At 32.0% G+C, this 12,913-nt stretch overlaps 1 protein-coding gene across 1 annotated transcript; it reads left to right on the top strand.

Annotated features, from left to right (window-relative positions):
* The first annotated feature begins 8,619 nt into the window (after positions 1–8,619).
* Positions 8,620–11,387, top strand: LOC124935689. Its single transcript, XM_047476107.1, has 3 exons — positions 8,620–9,329; positions 9,517–9,612; positions 9,705–11,387. Exons 1-3 carry the CDS (start codon positions 8,877–8,879, stop codon positions 11,040–11,042), a joined length of 1,887 nt encoding a protein of 628 aa, XP_047332063.1. The 5' UTR covers positions 8,620–8,876; the 3' UTR covers positions 11,043–11,387.
* Positions 11,388–12,913: the final 1,526 nt, after the last annotated feature.

The raw sequence follows: 12,913 nt of genomic DNA, 5'->3' as shown, positions 1-12,913 counted from the left end.
TGGTTAATTTTTTAATAATTGTATGTATTTTTTAATAATTGCATGTATTTTTTTAATAAATTTAAATAAAGAAGTTATTATGGGAAAACAAATGATACAAATGAGGTGATTCAGAATAACAACGATGCACATCAAGACTCATTGTCAAGTTTAAAAACGTCGACAAGTTTAAAAGAGGTAAATCCTCCTGAAATTGGAATGACATTTTCATCCGAAGATGTAGTACGTGATTTTTATAAAATTTATTCGAAGATTAATGGTTTCAGTATTTCCAAGTAAATGTTTTTAATCATTTGTAGTTGAGGCTGGAGGCTATGATAATTTGTCATTTGATGGAAAAAAGTTGTAGAAATTATATTTTATATGTAAGAAGCAAGGACGGACCCAGGATTTAGGGTTAGGGTGGGCTCAAAAAGATAATAAGCAAATTTTGAATAAAACGAATGGATAAAGGTAAATTTTATCATTTTTTTAATAATTAGATAAACAAACAGTAAATTATATTGAATTTTTTAAAGAAATTAGCGGGTATTGTCAAATTTGAATTGTAAAAATATATATATATATATATATATATATATATATATATATATATATATATATATATAAATTTTCGGGTTGAACTGAGCCCCTAAATAGATCCGTCCCTAGTTAGAAAGAAGGTTGAGATTAGGGAATGGAGATACTAAAGCCTTAAGTGCTTATTTTTGTCACATGCAATGTATGAACTCAAATTTTTTCTACACGCTTGATTTAGATGATGAATCTCAGATTATAAATACTTTTTAGGCAAATCAAGAGCTGCATAGGATTATTTTTCCGATGCCATTACTTTTGATACAACATATTTGACTAATAATTATGACATGTCTTTCGCTTAATTTGTTGGAGTGAATCATCATTGCCAATCTATTTTACTTGGATGTGGACTACTATCTATTGAAGATACAAAATCATTCAGTTCAAAACTTTGTTGATATGTATGTTTGGACGTGCTCCAAAAGTAATAGTCATAAACCAATGTCGTTCAATGGCAATTGTAATTGTAGAGGCGTTTTCAAATTCTCGTCATCATTTATGTCTTTGGCATATAATGAAAAAAATTACATCTAAATTAAGTGGTCTTGCATAGTATACAATGATAAAGAAACTAAAGGAATACAATATGTTGTTTTATCCATTCCAAAATATAAACTATATATACAAGATTATAACATTGAGATCCACTACTCTAGCCACTAATCTAGAGATATCCAATATATTATTTCGGCCAACCATATATAGAAAAACCCAAGATAATTATTAATTGATTACATTTATTACATCCCCTCAATCGAAGTAGGTGGGCAATGTATGCTGAGATTGGATCAAAATTCTTCAAAAAGAACTCTTAGAAGCCCCTTCGTGAAGATATCCACAAGTTGAAAGCGAGATGGGACATGAAGAACACGAACTTGACCACGTGAGACCTTCTCACGAACAAAGTGAATATCTATCTCAATGTGCTTGGTCCATTTGTTTTGAATGGGATTACTAGAGAGGTAATCGTACTCATATTATCATAGTAAACAAGAGTAGTTGTGGGAACTATGCAATGAAGTTCTAGGAGTAAATTCCATAGCCAACAAGTTTTCGAAAATACATTCTCAACCGCATGGCTCAGCCTCGACCCTAGAATGAGATAGTGGTTTGGTTTTTAGCCGACCAATAGATTAGATTATCTCCCAAGAAGTCATAATAGCTAGACGTCGAACGACGTGTGTCCGGACACCCACCCTAGTCAGCATCAATGTAAGCCAAGAGGGATGTAACAGAGGATAGAGAAAAATGAAGGCCAAAATCAAGAGTTCCTTGAATATATCGGATAATTCTCTTTAGAGACACCATGTGTACCTCACGGGAATCATGCATGAAGAGACAAACCTACTAAACCTCATACGTGATATCAGGACGAGAAAACGTCAAATATTGTAGAGCATCAGTTAGGTTGCGGTATAAAGAAGAATTTGACACAAAAGAATAGACTAAAGCCCCAAATTTTAGTGTGGTGTCAATTGGCGTAATCGAATGCTTACAAGATGGCATACATGTATGGTCTATAATCTTAGATGCATACTTTCTTTGAGAGAAGAACATACCATTCGCATGAGTTCTCACCGAAATGCCCCAAAAATAAAGCAAATTACCCAAATCTTTCATATCAAATTTTGTACTCAAGTTAGAGATGAAGAATCGACAAAGGGAGTTAGATGATGTCTTCAATATTATATCATCAACATACAATAACAAGTATTCCATGTCCTCACTCTAACGAAACACAAACAATGAGTGATCTGAAACAATCCGAAAATAACTAAGTGTGGACACAAAATCCGTAAAGCATTTGTTCCAAACTCGAGGACTTTGCTTCAACCCATATAATGATTTTTTCAAATGGTACATGATGAGGAAATGAGGAATCGTTGAACCCAAGAGGTTGATGCATGTATACATCATCATCAAGAGTGCCATGGAGAAAGGCATTCTTTACATCAAGTTGGTGAATTGACCATTTTTTCGATAGGGCAAGACTGAGGACCGAATAATGGTCTGTTTGACAACAGGACTAAAAATCTCCCACAATCAATGCTAACCTTTTGAGTTTTTCTATCACCTGCAAGACGGGCTTTATGCCTCTCAAAAGAACCATCAACACGGTCTTTATGAGTAAAGACCCATAAAACATGAATAATATTAGCAATTAAAGCATTAAACTCTTCCTACATGGCTAACTTCTAGTTCGGATCTTGTAGGGAAGCTACAAGGTTACGAGGTAAATGAGATTTAGACCTAAAGAAAGAAGGATAAAAATATGTTTGGGCCGAAACACCCCCGCTAACTTCGAGTGACCAGTTGAAGAGAAGAGGTAGGATGGATGAAAGTATAGACTGATGATAAATCACATATGATGATGGAGGATCATCGAGAAAATTATACGAGAGTGGAGGGGACTGAATTTCAACAAAAGGAAAATGAGACTCATCAAAGATGACGTGATGACAAATAATGATTTTATTATTTAATATGTCAAAACACTTATAGCCTCGGTGATTTGATGGGTATCAAAGAAAGACACATGGGGTAGAACGTAGAAATTTTATGAATCGTCATGGATAGTAATAAAGGGCAACACAAATAACCAAACACTCGTAAATGGTCATACGTTATATCTTTGCGATATAAACACTATAATGAAGTAATGTATGTCATGTGTTTATACAGAAGAATATTTAGAAGGTATGTTGCCATTTAGAGAGCATGATACCAAAATGAGGTGGGTATCTTGGCATTAGTGGGTAATATACGAATCATATTATTAATAATACGAAACTGTCTTTCGGCCTTGTTGTTCTGAGACGAAGTGTGAAGGCATGAAAAGCGAAAGGTCATCCCATGCATGGACGCAAATTCCCTAAATGAATTATTATCAAATTCCCTCCCATTATTTAATTGAAAAGATTATATATCCCTCTCAAATTGGGTTTTGACGATTGTCCGAAATTGCAAGAAAGCACTAAACACTTGGGATTTATGATATAAAAAAAGTTCACAAAAAGACGAAAAGTCGTCGATAAACAAAACATAATATCTATGACCTATAGAACTTAACAAATGAGCCGTTCATACAACACTATGAATAATGTCAAATGGTAACAAAGAAATCGAAGTAAAAGTCTTAAATGGAAAACACACATATTTTCTCAATGAATGCGAAAGACAAATTTAAGAAACATGTTGTTTATTACATTGAATTAATTTATTTAATCTTAGAGATTCAAAACTAGAGTTGTTAGGATGACCCAAGCGATTATGCCACAAGGATGGCGACAAAGCAACAAAAACAAAAGACGACACATGACTCCTAGTTGTGACCGGATATAGATCCCCAACTATCATATCTCATTAGATGTGTCTGAAAATCCTTAATAGAAACTCAAAAGGATCAAACTCAACAGACACAGAATTATCCGTAGTGAATTTACGAACAAAAACAAGATTTTTAATAAGAGTATGAGCATGGAGAACATTATTCAAGGTAAAATTAGGATTTGAAGAAGAAATGGTGCTATGCCCAATACCCTAAACCAAAATCGTATTACCATTACCTACAAGAATATCATGTTTAATGCTTAAATTGAAATAAGATGAGAGAGTATCTTGTTGAGATGTCATGTGGGACGTCGCACCCGTGTTCATGTACCATGTCGAATCAGGAGATGTAATACCAAGGGTATACATGGTTACTTCAATATTCGTCAAAGTTGGTGGAGACTAAGCCATGTATTCTTGTGGGCGCGGTCCAAGGAGACATGACTGCTATTGTGGCGTCGACGGACGAGAGCTGGAAGTATGCTTGAAGCTAGCACCCGCCTACCCACGTGCTCTACATGTACGCTACTCCTGCTCCACTCTCCTGTGAAGATCAGTACGACAGCCAGCTGTAACCAATTGATGAATGCCACGTAAGTAAATATTCTTCCCACTACTTGTTCTGTGCAGGACAATTTTAGAAGAATATTTGGCCACTACCAGATTGGTACGGCCACGTTCCATATGCACAATGCCTGTTGTACTTGTGTACTATGGGCGGCCTTCCAATGGATGTTTGCCACGTATTTAAAAGGAGGATTCGACCGTTGAAGCTTTTCAAGAATATATTGCTGCTTAAGGATGAAGATGAAAAGAAGCAGAAAATATAAGACAGAAGCTGAAGCTTTCTCTCTCATTGAATCAACAGATTTCCAGAAGCTTGATTTCTTGAATCAACTTACTCTCTCTCTAAATATTTTATTCTCAAGTGTATTTTGTAAATCACTATGTGAAGTTGAGAGATAAGTTATTGGACTATTTGATAGTCATTAATAGTGTGTTGTAAGTTGAACAGAGGTTGTTCTGTTCAACAGAGTGTTAACTAGTCAGCAAACTGTATTTGATTGAAAAGTATAGTGAATCCTTCCGGTGGTTGGAAGAAGGAGTGACGTTTGAGAGTTTGTTCCGAACATCCATAAACAAACTGTTGCGTTATTTACATTCTGTCATCTTCTCCTTCTTTGGTTCTTAGCTTCAAACCTAAGCAAACGTTTCCGCACTTGAATCGTTCAGGAGTTTGCAAGAGTTTGTGAAGAATAGAAAGTGATATTAATCTCTAACATGATTTCTATCAAATCGTTTATCCGAAGCCGTCATCAATAGCCAGACCCCGTCTCTATTGGTGTCGTCGATCCTATCACACTATGTCCTTGTACAATACATATTTGACAAGGTGAATTATAAAACAACTTTTGGAGCGATGACCAATTTTATGACAAAAATTACATTGAGAACGATTATTGTCTCGGTTCTGTCTTTGGTTCTTTGTCTCCATACCTATAAATATAAGCAACATTCGTCAAAACGTCTAAGGGCGAAATATTTTCATAATGGAATTTTATTTTCTTGAATATGAATCGTTGTTCATGATTTAGAAGGATGTTTGTCATCTCATTAAACGATAGATCTTGTCCAAAAGTTAGAGCACATATCATCTCCTCAAATTTGTCTTTGAGACCGTTGAGTAGAGTTAGATGCAGATCTTGATCAGAAACATATTGTCCGACAGCGATAAGTGCATCTAATATATTTATGATATATTGAATGAAGTTAAGAAGAGAGTCACTACCCTTATGTCGTTTAGGAGTTGACTCCGTAACTGAAATAGTTCACTCTTTGATTGAGAAGCATGGATTTTCTCTAGGGTTTCCCAAAGTTCTTGCGCCGAAGATGATTTTAAGACTTGTTGACGAATTTCGTCGATCAATATTGAAAAAAGACATGCAAGTACCCTTTGATCTTGGATACGTCATTGTTTAAATTTTGGATTATTGATTTGAATATTCTTTTGATCATATGTTTCTCGAAGAAAATTGTGAGAAGTTTTAAGATTCTCTTCTATTATATCCACAAAATCATAATATATTATGATTGAAGTAATTTGTGATTTCCAATAGATATAGTTGTGTTTATCAAACTTTACGTTTCCAGTTATTATTGATAGAACTAAAAAGTGATATTATTCTTCTATTGAAATTGTTTTTGGGAGTTTTCTCTTTTTATAAGCTCTCATGCCAAGTTTGATTTTAGAATTGATATTATAAACAAGAACTATTTGATTGAGTTATTGAAGAGAAAGATTGGAAAAATATTATTAATTAATTTTTAATATTTACAATAGTGTATCTTTGAGAAAACTTATGAATTAAGTAATATATTGAGCCTAATTAATAGAAGATAACATTTTTTTATACTTTATTAATATATGTATATATATTAGTTATTTTTTAATTTTTAATTATAATTTGTATATAATTTATTTTTTAAAAAATTCTAATTTATATAACAATTAGTTTAAAAATGAAGACTCTTAAAATATATTATATTGTTCCTATAATATAATATATTATAACATAGACAAAAAGGTGGAGAACAGTATAATAGGACCGGACAAACAAGGATTTTGAAAAAAAAAATATTTAATAAATTTAATACTTAATTTTAAAAATTGAATTATCGGTCCCTATTAAACCCGGTTAACCGACTGGAACCAGTAGAACCATAATCGGTAAAATCAATATCAATATCGGTCGGTTAACCGGTTTGTAAAATAAGAGGTAAAACTAGACTTAACCAAAACCGATTTAACTGGTTAACTAACCGGTTGAACACCCCTATTTGAGATTAACTTGACAACATATTAGACTTTATTATGTCTATTTTGGAAAAAAAACGAACATTTTATAGTTAAATAAAATTAGTTTTATATCTGGTAAAATAGGAAGTAGAGAGATTACATATAATTATATTTTTATTTTTAAAAAATGTATTTTTTTAATTAAATTAATATTAAAATTGTTTATTTCCTTATAAGTATTATATAATATAAATACATATATTTTAATTTATAAATATTATTTCAGTATATCCCGATATACTAAAATTTTAAAAATCTAATAAATTACCGTAACAATAATTTCGGTATCGATACCATATCTTACTTTTTTTTGGTATATAAAAAAATAAATTTATTTTTAATATACTGTGGTACTTATTTTTTATATATACCTACACCATCGGGTAATTTTTATTCTCAATCTGGTTTTACTATATACATTAATTATTATATACAATTGAATATGGGGTAAATAAACAAATTTGTTGGTTTTACTATATACATTAATTATTATATGCAATTGAATATGGGGGTAAATAAACAAATTTGGAATCTTTTAGAGTTTCATAGATAAAAACAAGTATTGATTTGTGGTTACACGTGGAATGGAATGCATAGAGTTCCATTTTATTAGTCTCATAGGATGCCATTTCTTTCTGAACATGGTGCCAATTTTGGATCCGCAGTGTATGCATGCATGCCACTGCAGGAGGGAATAGTTTTTCATTAACAAAACATCCAAAATTTAAAATTACATTAACAAACAATTTCAAAATTCAAGGGTTTCTCTTTCCCACGTGACTTTCTTTTTTTCTTATTCTTAATTTTTTATGTTTCAAGCAAATTATTACGACAATGACCTAATATAGTTTGGTACCTGTTTGATTTAAGAATTGAATTATTATTTAATTATATTTTTGTGTGACAAAGTTTATTTTGAGGTAACTATAATGACCCTTTATTTTAAATCAAATTTATTCTTAATGAGAATTGAAGTTCAAACTTAAATTAAATTTGTGTCACTTGAATTATTTTGATGAGTTGTGTTTATTATTGAATATTATGATTATCATAATTAAAAAACTTAATTAAGAGAATGTATTTTGTATTATTATTAGAGCATTTTCATGTTATATAAAATAAAAGATTTATGAGGGTTATTTGATTGAATTCTCAATTGATATATTTATTATTGAAATTACTTATTTTATCTTAATATATAATATAAAAGATTAATTTATAATCTTATTGACAATTGGGTCTTTGAAAAAAATAGTTAGATTTAAAAAAATATATTTATAAAGAGATTACTATTACTAAATTAAAAGAATAGGAAGTCAAATTTATTTATTTTTCTTTAAAAATATGATAAACCATTTTCAGAAGTCAAACTTATTAAACATGAAGTTAAGCATATATAGAATAATAAAGTTTCAATAATACTAATAATCAACCAAATAGACAATTAGCTTACCAAATAATTCAATTAATAAAGAAATTTTACTATTCATTTAAGCATTAATGTTTTTGCAATTAATTATGTTTATTAGTTTGGCAATTGTCTCTATCAAATATGCTTATTAAGTTGAATTCATCCAACTCAAAACTCTTAATTTGTGACAAATTTTAATTTGATTTTATTAAGAGCACAAGAAAGAAACATGGGTTTTATGTTTAATTTTTATTAAAAATGTTATTTTGTCAAAAAAATGAAATAATTGTTTTTTTTGTAAGAGATAAAAAAAAACTTCTATTTAATGATATAATTATTTAACTTGATTGAAAGGGAGAAAGTTCCATCTTGTAAAACCAAACAAGGGCATAAATGAATGGTTATAGTGAAGAAACAAAAGGGACCCGTTGAGACTGCAAAATCATTGGGAGTAATAACAGGGGAAAAGGGTTTTATGAATCAATCTTGAATCGTCTCTTCCATCCCATGAACACCTTCTTTTGATAACACCCTCTTCTCCTTCGGCCCACATCTTCACCAGCTCTGAATCTAAGCTTAAGGGTGTTGTTTCTTTACAGCTCATTTCACACAATATGAGATCTTTCTTCTTCTAACCGTTGTGTCTACTCATCATTTGATCCTTTTTTCCAAATGGGTAATTAAAGTAATCGAAAGAATATGAAGATCACTAGAAAAGCTGATTCATTTGCGATTCTCTCATCAAGGGCTCCAGATCCTTTTCCTGATTCCATTCCTACACACAAGTCAAGGAATCAGAGTCCTTCCAGATGGAAATCGAAGAATCCAGCTCGTTCGGTCGCAGGTCTAAGGGTGAGACGAGATGGGTCAGCTCCGGTTGGGAGGAGGAGTCGACCTGAGACTCCTTTGCTCCGGTGGAAGTACAACGAGGGGGAAAATGATGTTCGTTTGACTGGGGAGAGGTTGTTTCCGCCGGAGTGTGGCCGGAGGAGCGGTAGAAAGACAAGTGGTAAAGAGAAAGTGACGGCTGTTTCTGCTAGGAAGCTTGCTGGTGTTCTATGGAGGATGAATCTTCCTGAAACACCCGCCGCCATCCCTGGTCAAGAAAACGATACCCCTTGTCTGCCTAAGAACAGTCATTTAGGGTTTCAGGTAAGAATATATTTCTTCTTGAGATCTATCAATAAACATTTAAAGCTAATTCCTTCATGCAATTGGTCAAACTATATACATTTCACCATTGTTAATTCGTGATCAAATTCATGATCTGTTCTCAAATTGCCTAGAAATCTTAATATGGGAAATATAGTATGATCTTATTTTATATATCTCTCAACAGAGAACCTCTGGCCAATCACAGATCCCTTTTGAATCACAAGATCTGATTCAGAATCGTTGGTCAATCCCAAGTCCAAAGAATGGACATTTATGCAAGGTATATATATCTCTCCCACTTTAGCAGAATGTGAAATCCTCTAACTAGTTTGATCTGAATGATGAATCTGTTCTTGGTTCTGTTTGATGCAGTATGCGAGTTCCTTTAAACCATCGAATTCGGCTTTGGAAGGGGCAACAAAATGGAACCCTATCTCCTCAAACATCTCAGAAGACATCCGACAGATTTATGGCGACACAGACTGTAACATAGAGCTTGAACAAGCTCGAGCCCGTATTCATGAACTGGAATCAGAGAAAAAATCATCGAAAAAGAAACTCGAACACTTCTTAAAGAAACTCAGCGAGGAAAGGACTGTTTGGAGAAACAAGGAGCACGAGAAGATCCGTTTGGTCATTGATGATATGAAAGGTGATTTAAACAAGGAAAAGAAAACCCGACAGAGATTGGAAATCGTTAATTCAAAGCTGGTGAGTGAAATTGCAGACGCCAAATTACTAGCCAAACGTTACATGATGGATTACGACAAAGAGAGAAAGGCGAGAGTTATAATTGAGCAGGTATGCGACGAGCTGGCTAAGGAAATTGGAGAAGATAAAGAAGAAACAGAAGCGATGAAGAAGGAATATTTAAAACTCAGAGAAGAAGTCGATGATGAGAGGAAGATGTTACAGATGGCTGAAGTCTGGCGCGAAGAACGCGTTCAAATGAAATTAGTCGACATAAAAGTCGCTATCGAAGAGAGGTATTCGTACATGAACCAGCTGGTTTCTTCCCTCGAAGAATTTCTGAATTCGGGAGAAACCCTTAAAAACATTGACGAGATTAAGAAAGCAGAGTCTCTTTGCCAGGCTGCCCGATTGGTTAGCGTACAAGACATCGTGGAATTCAAATATGAGCCACCGAAATCCGATGATATTTTCGCTGTTTTCGAGGACATGAACATGGGAGATATAGAAGAAGACGAGAGCGGATGGGAAACCGTAAGCCATTTGGAGGAAGAAGAACAATCAAATTATTCGCACGATGGGAGCGATCCATCAGTTAACAACAAGGGTACTAATCGCGATAGTAATTTTTCAGAGGAAAATGGTTCGGTGGGTACTCCGATAACCGAAACGGTCGTGTCTGGAAGGAAAGTGAAGAAAGGGTCTTCTTCTTCATCGATATCTCGCCTTTGGAGATTGTATCAAAATAATAGCAGCGGAGAAAAGGTGAAGATAATTTCGGTCGATGCTAATAATAATAATAATGGTGGGAGGCTTTCAAACGGGACTGCTGTTTCTATGGATGGTGAGTGGAGCTCACCCGATGTGAGTAATCCACATATAAATAGAGGAATAAAGGGTTGTATTGAATGGCCGATTGGAGGCGGTTTGCAGAAGGGTAGTTTGAAGTCGAAGCTTTTGGAGGCGAGAATGGAAAGTCAAAAGATTCAATTGCGTCAAGCTCTAAAGCAGAGGATCTAGACATGTTTGGTTTGGCGTATCTCGTCTTGTTTTTACACGTTCATAATAAAACTCGGGCATAACGATAGAGTACAAGATTCCTGAGGTGGTTGGTTGGTCGAACTCTTATCCATATAAAAAGGGTATGCTTCATTCTTTCTGGTAATTGAGGGGCAAAAAGACTGAATTTATGTGTAATTTGTTGAATTGTGGCTCATACAAAAGAAGCATTTGGTTGGTTAATTGATGAGTGAAACATTTATGTATAAAACCCTATGGATAATAATAGCATTAGCAGCTGAAAACTCTCAATCTTGTTCTCATTGTTAAGCTTATTTAGAAATAATATATTTATTTTTATATCAAGTGTTATGATGTGATTTTCTTGTATCAATTTGTTATGTTTTAAGGGATGGAAGATATTTCTATTTATTTTAAAATCAAAGTTTATTCTTAGAGAATGTTAACATGACCCTCATATAGATGACAATATGACGGGAATGTTTTTATCATTTCCGCCTTATTTTTTATTACCATTTCCGTTTCGGTGAATCCGACATGGTACCGTTTATATCATATTTTCTAAAAAAAAAATTATATAATAAAATTATAAAAACAAATTTTGTAATGTAATATATATTGTAATATATTAAAATTTTATATTATTATAAAGAAACAAACTTAAAATTTTATAAAATATAATGAATAAATATAATCTTATAAAATATAATGAATAAATAAATATATTTATGATTTTATATATTTAATTACGTTTATAATCTCTTTAGTCTAACATTAAAAAGAGTTGGAAATTCTCGGTCTCCCTACGGTCCTGAATTCGAGCCCGTCAAACGGTAAATTATGCGATTAGCTAATTGGTTAAATGTGTTTGCGAGTTACATGTTTAATCTGTTGTTCCATTATTTTTATGTTTATAGTGTTCGAGCAGAATCGGAGTGAGATCAGGGCGGGTCGGGGAACACAAATATCATTCTCAGTCAATTACCGGTCAAATCGAAAGAAAAAAATCGTTCTAAATGAGACAATTCGATTTTGGTAACGGAGGACCGGTTTTAAATTGACATTCTTACTCAGATATGCCGAATCACTTGAGAAACGAAAATATTTGAAAGAAAAGTAACTAAAAGAAAAAATGGTTGTTTTTTACTATTTTAATTTGATAAATAAGAAAAATGGACATTGTTATTGTAGTGTAACAAATTCATGAATGAGAAGATAAATTATTCAATTTAAGGAATTTAAGACATTATTAGAAGAAATAAAGATATTTGTAATAAAAGTAATTAAAAAAATAGCTGTCTTTTCCTATTTTGTTTTGGTAAATAAGAAAAATAGATATTCATATAGCAAAAACTAAATAGTACCACCAATTCCTTTGAAACTTATCTGGAACAACCAAAATTACACTCATTCATAATTAGATAAAAATTCATAATACTTTCAACAGTCAAGATTGAAATATTAATGTTACTAAATAAAAAAAATTTTTTTTGATGAAATACATTCTTTTAGAGTATATTATTCACTTTCTATATTATAATGAAAATATTATATTGTCTTTCTTAGTTTTATTTTAATATAAGCAAACATTTATTTTATATATATCATTTTTTTTTTCTCTCTTCCATATATTTATAAAATTATAAAACTTCTTTTTTTAAATAAAATAATGGATATTAATATCATAAATATAATCCAATTTAAATATGGCACTTTTGTCTAAAAAATAAAAGAAAAAGATATTACAAAAATAAATTGAATATAATATTTAAGTTGACTGGATTCTGAAGATATATTTGCATTAATTTATTTTAATGAAAAATAATAATGTATATAAATATAAAATTAAAATGAAATACACATACTTATTT

Source organism: Impatiens glandulifera, chromosome 4, assembly GCF_907164915.1.
Source record: "Impatiens glandulifera chromosome 4, dImpGla2.1, whole genome shotgun sequence".
NCBI lineage: Eukaryota > Viridiplantae > Streptophyta > Magnoliopsida > Ericales > Balsaminaceae > Impatiens > Impatiens glandulifera.
This window is presented reverse-complemented; position numbering and strand designations above follow the sequence as displayed.

Excerpts from the sequence above, each read along its gene's own strand:
- LOC124935689 (XM_047476107.1), top strand. The coding sequence starts at position 8,877 with ATGAAGATCACTAGAAAAGCTGATTCATTTGCGATTCTCTCATCAAGG. Across the intron at positions 9,330-9,516 it reads ACAGTCATTTAGGGTTTCAG|AGAACCTCTGGCCAATCACA; the intron begins GTAAGAATATAT and ends ATCTCTCAACAG. Across the intron at positions 9,613-9,704 it reads AGAATGGACATTTATGCAAG|TATGCGAGTTCCTTTAAACC; the intron begins GTATATATATCT and ends TGTTTGATGCAG.